Source organism: Meles meles, chromosome 12 (genome assembly GCF_922984935.1).
Source record: "Meles meles chromosome 12, mMelMel3.1 paternal haplotype, whole genome shotgun sequence".
Classification (NCBI taxonomy): Eukaryota; Metazoa; Chordata; class Mammalia; order Carnivora; family Mustelidae; genus Meles; species Meles meles.
Window position 1 is genome coordinate 39,273,104 of NC_060077.1, and position 20,254 is coordinate 39,293,357.

At 39.0% G+C, this 20,254-nt stretch overlaps 1 protein-coding gene across 5 annotated transcripts in view; it reads right to left on the minus strand.

Moving 5' to 3' along the window:
- The window catches only part of ARHGAP28 (Rho GTPase activating protein 28), a 210,101-nt gene that overhangs the window by 56,808 nt on the left and 133,039 nt on the right, over positions 1-20,254 (minus strand). For all 5 annotated transcript variants that reach the window (XM_046026100.1, XM_046026101.1, XM_046026104.1 and 2 more), the window contains exons 4-5: positions 9,626-9,718; positions 1,453-1,542 (exon numbers count right to left, since the gene is read on the minus strand). In XM_046026100.1, the coding sequence (XP_045882056.1) occupies positions 1,453-1,542; positions 9,626-9,718 (183 nt within the window). The remainder of the gene's footprint in view (positions 1-1,452; positions 1,543-9,625; positions 9,719-20,254) is intronic.

Genomic DNA, 20,254 nt, shown 5'->3' on the forward strand with positions numbered 1-20,254 from the left:
GGGGTGTATGCTAAAGTCAGGGAAATCACGTAGGGGGCTACTTCAGTAATAAAGGAAGATGATTTGTTTCTGTACTAAGGAAGTAGTTACAAGAAAAGAGGGGAGTAGAAATATTCTATAACTATTTACAAGAAAAAGGTCGTAGTTCTCGGAGATGGGCACATACAGGGCAGCATGTAGGCAGAGTTGAGGCAAATGTATAGGGATGGTGCCCTGGGCACACAGTACCAGCAGCTGAGACACAATATTCATGATCCTGTGCAAAAGCCTTGGAGCAGGCGCCCCCAGTCATGTTGGACCACAGCACAACTCTGAGAGGTCTCTTATAGGTAACTCCTCACTTCAGTACCTATCAGAGTTTGTGAGGGACTTACTTTGTGTTCATCCATTAGTAAGTAGCGTGCACTGGAAAATATCTCTAAGAGAGACATCCTTACTCATTTGCGTTCCAATGGACAATCTTAAATAGGAAAATAGCAGCCAGATTCAGAGCTGGTCGGTCAGACAGTGGGGGCAAGCCCTAGCCTATCTGTGCCATAACCTGTAGGGCTACTAATAAGTTACTCATTATCACTCATGTTCTTTTGTGCTTCTTATATGATCACTGTGTAACAAAGCAACCTCAAAATCAAAAATCTAAAAACACAATAGGAAAACTCTTCACCTGGGGCTCATGGCGTTCTCTCTGAACAATGGGGATCTACTGAGAGTGTGCTATGCATGTGAACATCAACCATCTTTTGTCTCCAACTGGTGGAAAGATGAGAAACTACTGCTCAGAGGCTCACGTGAACATGCCTCCTCCTCCTGCCTGACTGAGGTGCTCTTGCCTGTCATCAACTTGCCATCCAGTAACCACTACCTCATTGAACAGGGTCTCTGCCAGAGCACCTGCACAGAGACACCAAGTGGGGATGTACAGTGGTTCTAGGAGGGAGAGGGACATCATGAGGCTTTCTGATCAAAAGAAGTGAAGTTCTGTCACTCAAGGCCAAGCGAGTGAATGTGTTTGGAGTGGAGGATGTATACAAGTAAGTCCTGAGCTCTAAGGCAATAGTGCCTTCAGTATCAGGATGAGGGTGTTTTAATTTATCCTGCAGGGATAAAGACTTCTCGGTTAAATGGCAGAATTAGGCAGATTACTGGTGTGAACTCAGTCAAGAGGCCTAAAGGTACCAGATTCCTCCGGGCTTGATACACACAAAGAACATCCTCTAGTTTCTGGCCACAGTGGTATCAATTTACAGAGTCCTCTTTTAAACTGAGATCTAGTCATTCCTCGGTTTTGAGTCTCCTACTTCCTAACTGTTAAAATGTTGGTGGGTCTCCTGGCAGCTGTGGTTTATTCACAATCTCAGTTCAAGTTTTCCTTATCTGTTTTGAAGAAATTGCTTCTTCTTGCCTTGAACTTGTAAATATGCTGTGCGATTGTTTTGGCAGGTGACGACTTACCACAGAGCCACTCTTAGGAACTGCAAAACTCCCTTCTTCATCTTGGGACCCATCTGACAGGGTGGTATTGTTCAGAGAAGCACCATCTGGCTAAATGAAGAAATAAAAGTAGCATTTTTATTCAGGCAAACACTTCTAACCTGTGTATTACACTATGTGTATCTATTTAGATGTGTGTGACACTGTATGAAGTTGTGACTTCCTGGGCAGGGACAGCTGCATCCAGTCCTTCAGGGAACATCACTGTGAGTTCCTAAATGGCAGGCCCTTCCACAGACACTGGACAGTCACTGGGCCCTGTAGCCAACACTGCAATTGCCTGCCACAAACTCCTTTTTCCTTAACAATGTCTTGGTTTCGTTCCAGGGAGTTAAACCAAAGGACTTCATTTCTAGGCTGCTTTGCAGCTGGGAGTGATCATGTGACTAGCGTGATCAGTGAGAGGTAAGTGTAATTTAGCAAGAGTGCTTCCAGAACAGATAAGGCTTTCCTGACCAAAAGGAAGAGGGTCATCTCACATACACTTGTGACAGTGCTGCAGATGACAGCCTAGAGTTGCAAGGTATCTTGTCAGAATAAGGATGATGGCCAAGGCAATGGGCAGCAGAGGTGGACGATCAAGCCTACCTGGTTTGTGCTAAGGCATCCTGGAATGTTCTGTCAGACTTGGACCACCAAACCTCCACGTGAACCAAAACAACTTCAACCCTTCCATTACATACGGCCAAACTTGTCTAATCTTAGTTTTGAAACACACACTATAATTATCTTTTGCAGGGACTAGAATTCAGTAGCAACAGTACCAGGTTATGTTCGTCATTTATAAAGTTAGAAATAAGAGATTTTTGCTATAGTGGACAATGGTTTCACTAAAATTTAAGACGTAAATATTCTTTTATTTACTGAAGGAAACTTATAAAATAGAATATATTGAATACTTACGAAAATACAGTGTTTTGTTTTTTTAAAAAACTGTCACTTGAGGCCCTTAAGTGGCTCAGTTGGTTAAGCATCTGACTCTTGATTTCAGCTCAGGTCATGATCTCAGGGTTGTGAGATTGAGCCCTGTGTCAGGCTCTTCAGGGGCATGGAGCCTGATAATTCTCTCTCTCCCTCTCCCTCTGCTCCCCCTTGCCACTTCTTTCTCTCTCCTTCTCTAAAAACAGAACAAAACAGAAAACCTTTCATTCCTTGCTTGACCACATTTTCTATATTTCTTATGGATAGTAGGCATTACTTTATAAAATGGAGAAGATTTTTTGAGAGAGAGAAAGAGAGAGAACACGTGCACCAGAGTGGGTGGGAGGGTAGTGGGGGAGGGAAAGAACGAATCTCAAGCAGGCTACACACCCAGCGTGGAGCCTGAATCTGGGCTTGATTTTGCGATCCTGAGACATGACCTGAGCTGAGATCAAGAGTCAGCCACTTAACCAACTGAGTCACTCAGGTGCCTAAGAACCCTTTCCTTAAAAGGACAAATAAAACATGAGAACTAGTATAAGATGGTGGACTAGTAGTCAAGATGCTCCCCTCTGACCCCCTTCACTAAAAACGGCAGAAAACATACATATATATGTTTTTTTTAGGGAGGACGCTTTTGATAGCACTAGAAACCATCAAAGAATTCCATAGCAGACCAACTCAGAAATTTCTAGATGAAAAGAGATAGAATCGGTTTGGTAAAATAAAAACCTCTACCTAAGAGTTGCATAAAGGAACATTTCTAGAGAGGGAAGAGAAAAACAAATAACAGAATTGTACAAAGAGTACAAAAGGATCCCAGGTAAATAGTTTAAATTGTTCGCAAAATAGAAGCTAAGTAGACCAGCCCCTTAAATATACAGACAACCCCTGAATATAATGCAGGAAAATCTCCCAAAATGTGTCTAAATAAAATGAACTAACTGCCTTAGGGTATAGGATCCTAGGATGAGTATACAGGCCTAAGAAGGAAATCAGGAGGCCTAACAAAAGACATGGAGGGCAGATTGAAATGAAATCAGTTTTGCCTGGAAGCAATAAATGAGATTCTTCATTCCTGTCATTGCTTTGGTATCTGCGGATAATGTGTACTGACCTACCTGTCTCCTCTACACACTTCAAAGTTAAGTACATCCCGCTTAGAAGAACACACAATCACTAATTTTAGCCTTTGGAGAAACTGATCTACTCAAGTGCAAAGGAAATATACAGCAATTTTCTCATCAATTAAAAATTAATAAAGTCAGTGCTATGATTCTACAGAGAACTTTAGGGGCCATCTGAGAGTGTGCTGGTATCCTCTGTCTTGTAGAACACTTTCTACCCTATGCTTCCTTGGATCAAGTATCTGGTGGATCATACCCCCGCTCTGTGACAGCATTCTCAATGGACAGCAGAATGAGGGAGGTACCAGGGAGCTGGACAGGGAAAAACACCCTGGATCCAGACTCCTGGTCAGAAGCTCTCTCTGCAGTGGAGGCAAAACCTAAAACTGGAAACATGTGCTGCCACTCAACAGGAGATGTGCACTTCCCTGACCAGATGGTTCTCACACTCAGGCAGACGCTTCAATGTTTGCGTCACTTACTATTACACATTCCAAAAACTGACATTTTTCCACACAAGATGTTTATATTTGAAAAATAAATGGGAAAAAAACCTAAATATTTATATCTTAGCTGATACTTGAAAATATTGAAAAAAAAATTTACATGGTAGTCTGTTATTTTTATGTATGAGCTCATCCTTGAGGATCAAGCTTTAGTTGACAACATCCTCTACCTGGTATACATGCACAAAAATTAGTTTTTGTGTTTGTTTCTCGCTGTAGATACTTTTGGAATTTAGTTATTTTTTATTTACCTACTAAAGTATTCCTTGCTGAGTTTATGAGCTATGGGTGATGACCTGTTGGGTGGCCTGTTTGCCAATAATCTGAATTACATTACATCTTTACTCAAGAGAAATGACAATATACATCCTTTACATGAAATGAATCTCCATGGTGGCATTAGGCATAACTGCTCAAAACTGGAAGCAATCCAAACATCCATCATGAGGTGAACAGATATACCAGTAGTAGTATATTTATGCAATGGAATACTAGTAATAATAAAAGAACTAAACTTCCATCATATGCAGCAAACGGATGTATCAAAAAAAGTTATCCTGAGTGAAAAAAGCCAGATACAGAAGTGCATTCTGTATTTATAGTTCTACTTATATGAGGATGAAAACCATCCTAACGTGTTAGAAATCACCACAGGGCTTGCCTGGGTAGGAGCAGGATAACGACTGGCTGGCAAGGGGTTCAGAGAGATTTCTGCTGTGATGGAAATGTTCTGTTTTGATGGGCTTGGTTGTATGGGTAAAAACATATGTTGGAATTAATTGAATTACACACCTAAAATACATGCACTTAATGTTTATAAATTATACCTCATTAAAAAAGCCATAAAAAGGGGCGCCTGGGTGGCTCAGTGGATTAAGCCGCTGCCTTCGGCTCAGGTCATGATCTCAGGGTCCTGGGATCGAGCCCCGCATCGGGCTCTCTGCTCCGCAGGGAGCCTGCTTCCTCCTCTCTCTCTGCCTGCCTCTCTGCCTACTTGTGATCTCTCTCTCTGTCAAATAAATAAATAAAAAATCTTAAAAAAAAAAAGCCATAAAAATAATTTAATTCCTTAAAAAAATTTAATTCTTCTCTTCAGTGTGATTTAAGGGGCCATTGCTGCTATGAACCAAGAACCCACGGCTGCACTGGGGAAAAAGTTCTTGAGAAATAAGAATTTGTTTATTGAAATTTAGAAAAAGAATGAGACAAGCTAAAAAAAAAACTACATTCATGACCAAGAAAAAGACCTACTAATCTGGGAAATAAAGATGAAGGATGAAGAGACAGAGCAAACAGACTAACATGAGAGGAAGTTTAGGAGATACTGAAATTTAGGGGTGCCTGGAAGGCTCAGTCATTAAGCGTCTGCCTTCAGCTCAGATCATGATCCCAGGGTCCCGGGATGGAGCCCATATAGGGCTCCCTGCTCGGTGGGAAGCCTGCTTTTCCCTCTCCCACTCTCCCTGCCTGTGTTCCCTTTATCACTGTCTCTCTCTCTCTCTCTGTCAAATAAATAAATAAAATCTTAAAAAAAAAAAAAGATACTGAAATTCAAGGATGCCTGGATGGCTCAGTCGGTTAAGCATCTGACTCTTGATTTTGGCTCAGGTCATGATCTCAGAGTCGTGAGATGGAGCCCTGCATCAGGGTCCACACTGGATGTGGAGCCTGCTTAAAATTCCTTCTCTCTTTCTCTTCACCTCTGCCCTCCCACAATTCTATCTAATATGTGTTCTAGAAGGGTGGGGACACAGAAAATGGGGAAGAAAAAATGACTTAAGACATAACAGAAGACTGTGTCCAGAAACTAGAGGAGGAAAAAAAAACAAAAAACACAAAACAGTTCTCAGGTGAAAAGAACTAGCCAAGTAGAGACCAAAATGAATGAAATAAAGGGCAGATCCTCAAGAAAATTCAGAATTCCAGGAATAAATTCAAAATAAATTAAAAATTCAAAAGTTCAAAAATTAGCAGGGAAACAAAAAAAAACCCCTCATTTATGAAGGAATGAGATTCAGGCAACTAAAATAAGAAAAAAACAAATAATGTAAGAGTGCAATAGTCAGTCACTAAACATTAGGAGAAATTCTATCATAAAAGTTTTCCAGGACAGCTAAGGTTTTCCAACAGTAACTGTCAGTCAGTTGACACACATTCCTATCGGGAAAATTAACATGGTATCCAGAGTTTGCTAACCATCTTGCAAGAGTAAGGATTAAATGCTACGGTGGCAGCATAAAAGGCAAAAAGCAGAAGTTCATGCTAAGCCTGTCACTGCACTGTACTGCAGATGTACTAGTGACGGTCTACACACCACCATCAGAACTTGTTTTGTGATTAAAACAAACTCCTACTTGTTTAAATCAAAGTTCCTTAGATTTAGTTTTCCATGAAGCAAACACAGATGTAACTGACATTGTTTTTTTTTAAATTTTTTTTTTTAATTTATTTTTTCAGCGTAACAGTATTCATTGTTTTTGCACAACACCCAGTGCTCCATGGAAAACGTGCCCTCCTTATTACCCACCACCTGTTCCCCCAACCTCCCACCCCTGACCCTTCAAAACCCTCAGGTTGTTTTTCAGAGTCCATAGTCTCTTATGGTTCGCCTCCCCTTCCAATTTTTTTTTTTTTATAAACATATAATGTATTTTTATCCCCAGGGGTACAGGTCTGTGAATCGCCAGGTTTACACACTTCACAGCACTCACGATAGCACACACCCTCCCCAATGTCCATAACCCCCTCCCCCTCTCCCAACCCCACCTATCCCCAGCAACCCCCAGTTTGTTTTGTGAGATTAAGAGTCATTTATGGTTTGTCTCCCTCCCAATCCCATCTTGTTTCATTTATAACTAACATTGTTTTTAACAGATGCTATGATTGTGTGCTGCAGTGAATTATGAAAGAATAGCATACAGGCATTTGATTTTCACTGAAGACACTGGAAATAAACTAGATCAACTACTTCGCTTTCTGCATAGACTAACGCCTCAAATGACTAATTCATTTATGTGGACTGCACATTTTATCTGTCCAAGAAGTGATTTTTAGAGGTTTGTTATGATGTTAGACTGGATCGTAGGACTTTTGTAAATGCCCAAATTCAGTGGCATTTGTGATGAGAGTCAAGGGTCAACTGTATATAATACATAGATAAACTATTTTAAGTAGGTTATTTCAAAATAAATACTTCAGGTAGTAATAAAATAATAAGATGTAATATGGACTCTTTTTTAAAGGTTTACTGAGCTATGACATACAATTAACTACAGACATTTAAAGAGTAAAGTATACAGTTCGATGCTGACAAAAATGTAGGCCTGTGAAACCATCACTACAGTCAAGACAATGAACAAAATCGGCACCACAAAGATGTTCTTATAGCCCTTTGTTAACCTCTCCTTCCTTCCTCTCCTCATCCATCCCCAAGTCACCAGGGAATCACAATCTTCCTTCACTCACTATAGGTTAGTTACATTTTCCATAATTCTACATAAATTGGATCTTTTTGATCTGGCTTCTTTCACAACACATAACCACTCTGAGATCCATCCATGTTGTACATATCAATAGTTCATTGCATTTTATTACTGAGTAATATTCTGTTGTACGGATATGCCAGAATTTGTTCATCCATTCATCTATAGATAAAAACTATTCCCAGTTTTGGACTACTGTACTAGAAACATTTGAGTAAGTCTTTGTATGAACATATATTATGTATGAGTAGAACAGCTGGGTTTGCAGTAGGTATATGTGTAACATTTTAAGAAGCTGTCACACCTTTTTCTGAAGTGGATGGCCTGCTTTACATTCCCACCAGCAGTGCAAGAGACTGAGGGTCTCTGCTCTGCGCCCTCAGCAGCAGCTGAAATGGTCAGTCTTTTTAATTTCAGTCATTCCACAGGTTATGTGGGAATATCTCACTGTGGCTTTATTGCATTTCCATAATCACTAGTGCTACTGAGCACCTTTCACGACTTTATTTGCCATCTTTTTTGGTGAAGTGTCTATTTGAATCTTTTTCCCATTTTAGAAGACGAGAAAAAAACCAAACACTGGAAAGCTCAAAGTATATTCTTGAAAGAGAAAGCTGATTTGTTTTTAGAGGTAAAGGATCAATGTGCTTAAATTAAGGGAACCTAAAGGTTAAGTACTGGCAGGAAACAAACCGGGAATAATTTTCAATATCAAAAGAAATTTTATATTATTTCTGTAAACAATAAGGGTTATATTCTGGGATTAAATGGGAAAGTAAATCAGATGATCAAAACTCTCTTTCCTAAAACCTAATACAGTGAACAAAACATAACTTAAAAATAGGAAAAAAGATTCCCAGCAACATTCACATGAGTGGTGACTGGAGAGAGAGATATTCTAGGAATAACATAAATTCTTCTATAATTCAACGGCTGCCCCATCAAAAGAGCACTAATGAAGAATGTAAATGGAGGGGCATCGGGGTGGCTCAGTGGGTTAAGGCCTCTGCCTTCAGCTCAGGTCATGATGTCAGGGTCCTGGGATCAAGCCCTGCATTGGGCTCTCTGCTCAGCGGGGGAGTCTGCTTCCCCCTCTCTCTCTGCCTGCTTCTCTGCCTACTTGTGATCTCTGCCTGTCAAATAAATAAAATCTTTAAAAAAAGAGAGAGAGAGAGAGAAAATGTAAATGGAGAAAATTTTTGAATAGACAACTATCATGTCCAAAATGAGAAAAGACAACCCAAAGTGTGAGTAACCATACTTGGATTCACTATATGAACATTCAAACAAAGACTCTCCCCAACACCATCTCAGCAAGGAGGAGAGAACCTACTGCAATTCACCATTCTGCCTTTTGTTATCTGGGAGGAAGTTAGGAGAGGGAATATGAGGACAGAAAAATAAAAAAGAAAAGAGACTATATAACTTCCACCAAAGAGAGAAAAGATAGGTTAAAGTAGGAGTGCACATAGAAACCTGTGAGAAAATGCTCTGGGCTAAACCATAAATGCGGTCCCCTTTCCTGTTTGGAAATAGATGTAAGCTCCATCCTTCTCCTCAGGCTTGTCTGGCTGTTCCTTCTTCTGGATCACCTGGGAGGAGAAGTGGGGATGGGGCAAGCAGGGAGATGGGAGAGGGAGGGAGACACTGGACACCTGAGGTTACATGTATGGTCAGAAGAAAGGTGCTTGATCTTCACCTTGTACTGCACAAATAGTAGAAACCTGAGGACACATGTTTCCCCTCCAGGAGATGGACCTATGACTTGATGGAATGAATTCTTCTGAGAATTTTTTAAAATAAAAGAAAAATGTAAAGGAGATAAATCTGCCCCCAAAAAGGCCTACAATCATTGGTTTTCTGGGTATCTATCTATTTTTATAGAGTATGCAATTATTTGTGGATTTAACTATTAAACTTGGCTTTATTTACTGCTTAATGTTTTCCTGCAAAATGAGTAAAGGTGGATAGGTATGTTGAGAGCTGTAGCTGTCAGCCATCTTAATCATGGTACATTGTTCTGAAGTTTTGCCTGACTGTCTTGGAAAAAATGACTTCTTCATTCATCCCTACCCCCAGCTATCCTACTGTAACTTACCAAGGACCCACTTGTTTTGATAATTCCTGGCAGTTCTTTTTCCTTCGGGGTTCCATCCAACTGAGCAGTATGGTTGTCACAGGTATCACCTGGCTAATGAAAGAATGAAAGTCATTTTCAACCAGGCATATCTGCCCCAACATGATTGTTCATTCAATTACACATTATATAAGACTCTACAAATGTATAGTCACGTGGTGATGAAGCATAAGTTGCTCTCAAAAGCAAACACTGTTAATTACCTGCCAAAATCCACTTTTCTTAACTTAGGAATATCATGATTTGCTCCAAAGATGCTATGTCTAAACTAAAAAGACTAAAGTGTGATCATGTGATGGCTCTGACCAATGAGATATAAGCAAAATCCTACTTGGTAGAGCATCCAGGAAGGCTAATGTTTTCTTGTTAAAGTGGATAGAATCCACTAGCTGATGCTGCTTCTTCTTCACAAGGACCCAGTATCTGTGATGCCCAGATATACTTGATAAGCACTAAATATTAGCCCATAGGCCAAGTGGAGCAGAATGGAAAGATGAAAAACTTGGTAGATTCATGCTAGGAAATCAGCCACACCAGCCTCAGACTTTAAGGATAATAAATCTCTAATCATCTAAGTCATGAAGCTTACTGATTAACCTATGCCACTTTAAAACCAACTTTATAATTTTTTTAATGATTTACAAATCAGCAAGAGTAGTCAAGTTATTTCAATCAAGGAACTAGAAATACATTAGGTTGACTAACTCAAAAACACATAATACTAAACAAAATATTTCATTTCTATTCACTGAACATTGTAAAAGCTCTGGTTTTTGTTATGCATCAAGTGTTATCTAGAGATTATTATGATTGTGATAGATGGCATTTTAGGTCTTGCGCAAATGCTCTAAGATTTTTAGCAGCATTTGTGATCTAATGGCATTCCCCAAAATAAAACGCAATTATTATATTCCATGATTGAAGCAACATTTTGCCAAATTAAACATACTGGATATTAATGAAATCAAACACTGCTACATGAGACTTCAGAAACTGTTGTTTTTCATCTTGCTTTTCCATATTTTCTAACTTTCCCCCAATATGTATGCATTATAGTAAGAAAAACAGACATCTGTTTCTAAGTAGAAGCAATGCTAAAGAGGCAGTACAAGAAACCAGGTCAGGACAGAGAACTGAGAGGACACCACTTCCAATCACTCAGAATTAGAGAAAGGTGTGTACTGTTATAAGAATAGCTCCAAGTGGCACTGGAAACCAAGAAGGTGTCTTAATAACAGATGAGACATTGTTAGAAATTCCTGGGAAATAAAATGTAAACAATGTATTTCATAATTGTATAGAACTTACCCTAAGAACAGCATAATTCAACACTGCTGGCAAAGAAAGGATAAATCTACAAACAGCAAACATACAACCAAGTGAGCTCAGTGTGAAAATTACAAAGGGGAGGAAGGAGCCTTAGCTCAGTGGCCACAGTAATTTATCATGAAGTGTTTCCTCAGTGGAGGGACTAGACAGATCTCCCGAAGGCTCCCTTTACACTGAACAGCAGGCAGTAGCTACATGTGGGCCCAAGAAAATCACTGGCCGAAGTGAACCACCTGCCTTGGAAAGTTGTCCAGGATTGAGACCAAAACACCTCTCAGTATCAGGTAACTCTGGACCTTCACGAAAGTCACGGAAGGGAGAATAAAAGGAAACATCAGTTTTTGTCTTGGATAGTAAGAAATGAAGTCATTCACCCCTCTCCCTTTGGGGTGTGTGTGTGTGCGTGTGCACGCACACATGCACACGTGCGTGTGCACATGTGCACATGAGCATGGATACTCATCCATATGTAGAGTTTAACTTGCATTCATTCCCATATTTTACTGACTTACGCAGTACCCAAAATCAACCCTCTCATTTAATAAAGAATCCTTTGGGAAAATATCTATATCATGGTAGAGAAATCACACAGCAATGACACATCCTAAGTCACTAATGGGTTGGTCTAGCCCATTAAATATATATCAATCACCAAGGACCATTAGACATTGGAGAAAATTAGTGTAATGAATAAGTTACTCATGGCAAAAAAAAAATCAACATTCTAAAAAAGTACAGTGATAAACATTCTGGGAAAAAGATTTGAGGGAAGGGAAAAGGCTTAAAATAAGTTAATTTCAGAGAGATTTGAAAAGATATTACAACCATAAATCAGGACGAACTATCATAATAAAGGGGAAGTCATTGAAAAAGGAGTTCCTATCAATTAATAGTATGACTACTGAATTAAAAAATCAGTAGAGGCTAAATTATAACCACTCTGGCAAAAATGACATTAGGAATCTACAAACTGATATAGACAAAATCTACTAGCAAAGAGAACAAATAGGAAAAAAGACAAGGAAATATAACATACAATTTAAGAACTATGTGAGTTTAACACACAGGCAATGAAAGGAAGGATAGGAAAATGGAAAAATAAATTAACTAAAGAAATAATGGAAAGAGAATGGCCAGAACTGAAAGAAAAGGAACATTTTTCACCAACAAAAAGCTAAGTGCTGATTGTGATTTAAAAAAAAAATGTCAGGGGCACCTGGATGGTACAGTCAGTTGAGCATCCAACTCTTGATTTCTGCTCAGGTTGTGATCTCAGGGTTATGAGACTTGAGCCCTGCGTGGGGCTCCTCGCTCAGCCAGGAGTCTGCTTGGGTTTCTCTTTGCCTTTGCCCCTCCCACAACTCCCCACCAAAGACATGGACATAAGCTCTCTTTCTTTCTCAAATAAATAAATCTTTTTAAAAAATAAAAATAAAAAATAAATTAAAAAAAAGATGTTATATCCTGATGACAGTTTTGGTCTCCAACACTAAAGATAAAAGTAAAAGGCTTCCAGAAATATAAAAATATAAAAAATAAAGGAGTAAGACTTAGAGAGACATCAGATTTCTCAACATTAACACTACATGAAAAAGCAAACAGATTAATATTTACAAATTTCTGAAAAAATTAATATAGGGCCTAGCACTTTGATACTCCTAGTTTAGGATTTAAGCTTTTTAGATATGAAAATTTAGTATCCACAGATATTTTTTGCTAGATTTGCTCAAAGGATAAAAGATGCAATCTGCTAAGAAGATGTAACATTTTGTAATATATATGATTATGCAAATTAGTATTTGTTCTATTCTCTGTATTTACTCTACTATGTTAGCCCTCACCATCTTCCTAGGAGAAAGAACAGTACTCGCTTTCTCATTCCAGAAACCTGTCAGTAGTTCAGGGATAGGGCTGGAACAAAACTTTAATGTCCTCTTCCATCTCACTGCAAAATTTCTTCACGTGTTTGGCACCACATTTGCCCCTTTATTCACTTTTAAAAGGTGATAAGACCTTCAAGGAATTGAAATATATGGAATAGTGATAAAAGGGAAAAGAAACAAAAGAAGCCTAGACTAATCGTGAGAATCCATGGCCAGGGTGGACGTGCTGGGTGTGGCATATAAGACTTCAAGAGTAAAGCTCACTCTTCAGCGCTGCCTTGACATCTGGTAAAAGCGCAAGGACCACAAGTGGTCTAACTAGAAGCTCCCCTCCTACTCTGGTCCCTCATAAAATGTCTCCTAGACAGACAATGTTCCTTATCTGGGGGACCCAGACACAATTCCTGCTTATCCCTGAGTAATGCGTTTCAGTTCCCTGTTAGCAGGTGAAATTATTCAAACAAGTGAATCACATCCTCCCATGGGAACCATGGGGTACCTCTCACTCTCTTGATACTACAAAGCCTGTCTCCTACCACCTCTGGTTATTCACTCTGTTCCCAAGTGCACCCCACACATGGCTCTGTGTGGTGTCCACATCCCCCAAGTTGTGAGAACATGTGATACTAAATTGCTGTTGATCTTGTCTGTTGCTGAGTGTCAAGATACCCCTGTAACCCTAGGGTGGGAATTCCTCCCTCATCCACAGGATGAAGAAGAGATGAACAAAATAGTATACAGAGACAGCCAGGATAAAGACTGATAGAAATCCACTATTTGAAAACACTAGTATCTACTCTTGTGTCCCTCCTCTGGCTGGTCTGGAAAAGTAAACGGGAGAGAGGAATCACAGCCTGGATCAATCGTCCTGGTCGGAAGTAAGGTATCTAAGACTCCCTACAATGCAGGAACAATCTAAAACCAAGAACACTTACTGCCAACACAGCAGAAAAAGTAGACTTCTAACTAAATGGAATAAATAATCTTATGAGAAAATAATGAAATTAGGAAAAAAGAAAAAAAAAACTAGTGACAAAATCTGCAAAATAGGATTGCTCACAGAACTTGACAAAACCCTCAGGCAACAGAAGAGCAGCCGGAAGACAAACTAGACACATCCAAACCCTTAAGAAGAATTTGGAAGGAACCAACGACTAGCTTGAATTAGGACAATCTTTTAAAGATCCAGATAGAATATCCCACATAAAATACATGTAAGATGAAAATAAACTATATAGAAACTAAAGATCATCATCATTATTCATCAGATCAAGAATGGTACAAGGGTTATTCTTAGAACATCTAAAGTATCTCTCTTCCTCTGGTAGGAAGGAAAAAAAGTAGAGCTCAAGAGAAGGTAACATATGAGTTGTAACAAGGGAAAGTCTCTCACCATAAATTTCCTGCTGTCATGAGTCCAAGTAGAGGCAGATGTCAGTAAACTCATGTCCTTCTATGCCTCTGGTCCGGGTGCAGCACTTGAGTAAGAGGACGCAGGCCTTATATTAAGTGGTATAGATCATGGCATGGGATTCTTCTCACACAAAAAACCCTTCTACTGAGATCATGTCATTGGCAGTTATGAACTCAGATTAGTACTCTTTGAACCTCTGAACTAAAAGAGACAAGGTGGGCTCTATTGAAATGTGTTTACCTCCTGCACTAGACAGTGTACTTTTCTCCACTTATTGTTACACATTTAAAATGCTAGCATGCTGACCCTCATAAACTATTTATATAAAATGTCAAAATATTTCTTATATTAAGAATTAAATCAATACTGAAAGATACCTGGAGAGTAGAATAAAACTCTCTATTATGTGTTCAGCAAAAAGAACAAAATTTAGCTGATGACTTCCCCGACATCTTGACTTCTGGCTGGGGCTGGAACTGCAGCCATGGTTTTGTTGTTGTAAAAGCAGACAGGCCATGTAGTTATTTGTGGATTTAACTAATTTTTCATTCTTGAGTTTAAGAGTCTCTGTTTCCTTCTTTCTTTTTTCCTACACGTTTTTGTTTTTTAAAAGAGCACACTTATTGGTTGAATGGGGATAAAGGTTTCAGATATTTTCCAAAATATTTATGAAACACTTCATTGTTGAGAAATCACTTCTGAAGTGGTGGCTATCAAACAAATAATTATAAGCCTTATAAGGCGAGTAGGCATTTTGCTCAAGTTTTCCTGACTCCCTTAAAATAATTACTTTTCGGGGCACCTGGGTGGCTCAGTGGGTTAAAGCCTCTGCCTTCGGCTCAGGTCATGATCCCGGGGTTCTGGGATCGAGCCCCGCATCGGGCTCTCTGCTCGGCGGACAGCCTGCTTCCTCCTCTCTCTCTCTGCCTGCCTCTCTGCCTACTTGTGATCTCTGTCTGTCAAATAAATAAATAAAATCTTTAAAAAAAAAAAAAATTACTTTTCCCAGCCTCCTTACTCTTAAGTCCCCTTGCTTTACCTTACCGGCTGACAATTTCTGTGAGGAATGGCTGATATCCCTTCTTCATACAAGGTCACATACACAAGAGGAGCTGGGATACAACCAAAATCATGTGGCCATTGAGAAAAATGAAAGTGCAGGTTTATTCAGGCATCTTCTTCACAGGGTAATTGCACATTCAAGTATGTGTTCTGCATATATGTGTATATTGATGCAGATTTGTGGAGAGATCCACAGATCTGATTGCTGTGCACCCATCACTGCATGTAGCCATTCATCCGTCAATACTGAGAGCCCACTACATTCAGGGCATGATGATAGACATTGGTCTCTGTGGAGAATACTGTTAATTGTTCACCCCAAACCCAATCACCAGTCTTCCTTAAAAGAATCCTGATTTTCTCCCCCTCAGGGACATTTGTGTCCAACTAAAACAAACAAAAAACAAACAAACAAAAAAATGTCGAATTCTTAGACTCTGTTGTAGCTAAGGATGATCACATACATTTCTGGGCAATGAAAGGTAACTGGGATTCTACAGAGTAAGATTTCTAGGAGATTAAGGTCAGAAAGATAGAGTAAGTTGGTACAAGTTCCAGGAACGGCCAGGAATATGAATATAGTGCTAGGAGTGGCCCAACAAACTTACAAGTAAAAGGATGAAGGCTGCATATGAATGACAAAATAGAAAGACAGAAGATGGAAGCACAGAACACCTACCTTCACTTTCTTCCTAAAGAGAGAGAGAAAAAAAAAAATCTGTATTTGTATAACTCATGATTTCTTAGGTTTTCTGTTACATGCAGTGAAATGTGTATATAGGTAATACAATCATGTTTCTTAAATGAAAGTGAATGAGGGGCTCCTGCGTAGCTCAGTCAGCTGAGCATCCGGCTCTTGATTTTGGCTCAGGTCATCATCTCCGGGTCATTCGGAGCCCCACGTTGGATTCTGCAGTGGGCTTGGAGCCTGCTTAAGATTCTCTTTCTCAGGAAGCTGGACAAGAGAGGGAAGGGTGGGGAGTTGCAGGGAGAAGGGATAATTGGGTGAGGGGCATTGAGGAGGGCACTTGATGTAATGAGCACTGGGTATTACATGCGACTGATGAATGACTAAATTTTACCTATGGAACTAATTAAAAAAAATTCTCTCTCTCTCTCCCACTAGTGTGAGCACATGCATTCTCTCTCAAATTAATTAACTGAAAATTAATTCAGGGTGCATGACTATATTTATGCAGTCAGTTATGCTGGTCCCACCTTTGACTAGTTCTTTATCAATTATGAAGTTGGAAATAAATTAGATAGACTGATTTGCTCAATTAAATGTGTTACTGAAAGGAACATTTGATTCACATCTATATATTAGAAACATGTATTTGGGCACTGAAATTCTGCTATATTCAGTACTGTATACAGTACTGTAGACTGTATTATGTAGCCAGAGGCTGATTTAGGATTTGCAATTTAGTGTATAATAGTTCTACTAACACAAGGGTTAAATATTCTTTTATGGCTAGGATTCCACTAAAAATTATATTTATTGGATATTTAATTAAATCATAAAAATTTATTTGGGGCTATAGAAGCAGTCATTTATCTTGCTTGTCCATATTTTCTAAGTTTCCAGTAAAGATTATTTTTGCAATAATAAGGAAAAACACATTTTTTGAAGAACAAATATTACTGAAGAAACAGCATAGGAAAATTGGATCAAGATAGCAAAATGCACATACCACTTTCCCCTCTCTCCACAAATCTGACTCAAAGTGTCAAAGAGATACCTTTTTCAGAGAGTAGATCTAGAAACCACTAAACATTTCCATTAACAGAACAGAAATTGTTGGATATTCCTGGAAGATACAAAGCAAGCAAGAATGGTTTGATAAGGGCAGAGGAAAAACTTCAGCCCGAAAAAGACTACAAAGAAAAATATGTAGAAGATAAATGCTGATCTAGAAAAAGCACATAACCAACATGAGAATTAAAAAAAAAACAGTAAGGGGGTGCCTGGGTGGCTCAGTGGGTTAAGCCTCTGCCTTCAGTTCAGGTCATGATCTCAGGGTCCTGGGATTGAGCCCCACGTTGGGCTCTCTGCTCAGAGGGAAGCCTGCTTCCCCTTCTCACTCTGCCTGCCTCTCTGCCTACTTGTAATCTCTCTGTCAAATAAATAAATAAAGTCATTAAGGAAAAAAACAAAACAAAACAGTAAGGCATCCCCAATTCAGAAGACAATGGCCAAAATAACCTAAGAATGTTTTTCTGAACAAAGAGGCCAGGAAACCATCCCTTCCTCTAGCACTGAACAGCAGGCAGCAGCTAAATGGGATTCCAGAATAAAACACAACAAGCATCCTCTTGGTAACAAAATGAGCACCTGCCTTGGGGAGGAGGAGGGATGTGGTCCTGGTGTAGTGGTCCTGGACAACAATAAAATTGACCTTCACTGGAGCCTTCTAAAAGAATATAGATAGAAGTATTAAAAGGGAAGTTAAGTTTGCCTGAAAAACAATAAATTACAGTTCTTTAAGATTATCATACTTTGGAATTGATACCGTATTTGTTTGTCTTAAAGTGAAGTGTGACAGCTGACTGACACACTTGACCACTCACACAGGCCCAGACTGCATCCACTATGAGAGTATTGGAGACAAAATAAGTGTACATGATTACACAGGAAATATATAGTCTTTATCTATACTCATCAATCAATCAATCAATCAATGACTCAACCTAGTCCTCCATTAATAAATAAGAATCAAAATGGAAAAAAAAAATAAATAAATAAATAAATAAATAAGAATCAACACCCAAAGATCAAAATCAACTGAACAATAGTAATGTAATGATGGCAAAAATAAATAGAGGACCCTGAAGAAAACAGTAATTCAAGGAAACGAAGACCACCGTGGAATTTAAGATTTAATTTAGTACCTTAGAGTGCAAAAAAGAGCAGATCACTAAGACACAGAGAAACTCAGGGGAAAGAAGAGGCTACAGGAAATTAACAATATGACTGTTAAATTTCTTAAAATTAGGGCAACTGGGTGGCTCAATCAGTTAAGCCTCTATCTTTGGCTCAGGTCATGATCCCAGGGTCCTGGGATCAAGTGCCACATCGAGCTCCCTCCTGGGTGGGGAATCTCCTTCTCCTTCTCCTCCCTGCTTGTGCTCACTCTCTCTCTCATATAAATAAATGAAACCTTTAAAGAAATTTCTTAAAATTAACTAAAGGCTAGAGTATCAATACAACCATGATCAAATTATTGTTATTAAAAAAAAAAGTTGAAGAGATAGGAAAGAATGTAGAACAAGCATACACACAAATAAAGCTTGGAAAACAAGAGAACATTTAAGAGACACAGAGGTTCAATTCAAACAATGCAACAGTCATCCAACAGGAGTTCCAGAAGGAGATAAGGGAGAAAAAGGAAGGAATAAGTACTGGTTTTAAATGTTAGAAGACAATACATAGAACCAAAAAATGACTTGAGTGCTCATATTGAAAGAGCTTTCATATGGAATATCTCTAGCAGGGACTACGATGTAGGTTGTGAAAAGGTAAAACTGGAAAAAATGCAAGGTTCCAACAATAAACATAAGCTCAAAAGGCTTCCACACTGGTATATAAAGGAATGAAGTCAGTAGAGATACCGTGCTTCTCCACAGTCAACAGTGCACAAGAGAAGACAATGGGCAATTATCTCCAAAATTTTGGAGGTTATTCCAAGCATGGGATTCAATGTGCAAAAAATTAAGAAAAGACTAGCATAATCTAATTCTCTTTTAAGTTACTGAATTTATATCTTCACTAGGTAAGTACAGTGGATCAGATTCATATTTCTAAGATTAATGTAAACTTATCTCATGAAACTCAAGATGTTAAATCTTCATTAAGAAAGTGAAATGGAAACTTTAGGTGACTGTTCTATTATTGTACATAAATGAGGATAAAGAAAGAAAGAGTAGGGGTGGATGGAGTACAGGGGGACAGAGAAACACACACAAATACACACACACACAGAAGGAAGGAGGAAGTGAAGGAGGACAGAAGCAAATAAAGAGACAGAAAGGGACAGACAGGTACTTTGGGCAAAAGAAGGAGGGAGAGAGGAATTGGTATTTATGCTGTCACATTCAGATAGGAAACTTAAAAAGTTTAGGTATGTTTCTAAGAAACTTCCAGGTCCACTTGCAGAAACAGATGCTGAATTTTTTAGGAAGAAAATCTGTGAAGATGTTTAGCAGGCCTGATATATGGTCCATATATCGTATTTTTTAAAAATTAAATTCAATTAACCAACACATAATATATCATTAATTTCAGATGTAGAGTTAAGTAGTTCATCAGTTGCATATCACATCACGACCCTCCTTAAAGCCCATCACCCAGTTGCCCCATCCCCCTGTCCACGTCCCCTCCACCAACCCTCAGTTTGTTTCCTTCAATTAAGAGAGTCTCATGGCTTTTCTCCCTTTCTGATGACTTCTCATTCAGTTTTCCCACACTTCCCCTATGATCTTCTACACTGTCTTTTATATTCCACATACAAGTGAAATTATACAATAAATATCTTTTTCTGACTGACTTACTTTGCTCGGCATAATACTCTCCAGTTCCATCCACGCTGATGTAAATGATAAGTATTCATTCTGTCTGATGGCTGAGTAATATTCCATTGTACATATATACCACATCTTCTTTATCCATTCATCTGTCAATTGGCATCTAGGCTCTCTACACAGTTTAGCTATTGTGGACAAAGCTTCTATAAACATTGGGGTATAGGTGCCCCATTGGATCACTACATTTATATCTTTGGGGTAAATACTAAGTAGTGCATAGGGTAGGTCTATTTTCAACTTTCTGAGGAACATCCACACTGTTTTCCAGAGTGGCTGCACCAGCTAGCATTCCCCCCAACAGTGTAGGAGGGTTCTCCT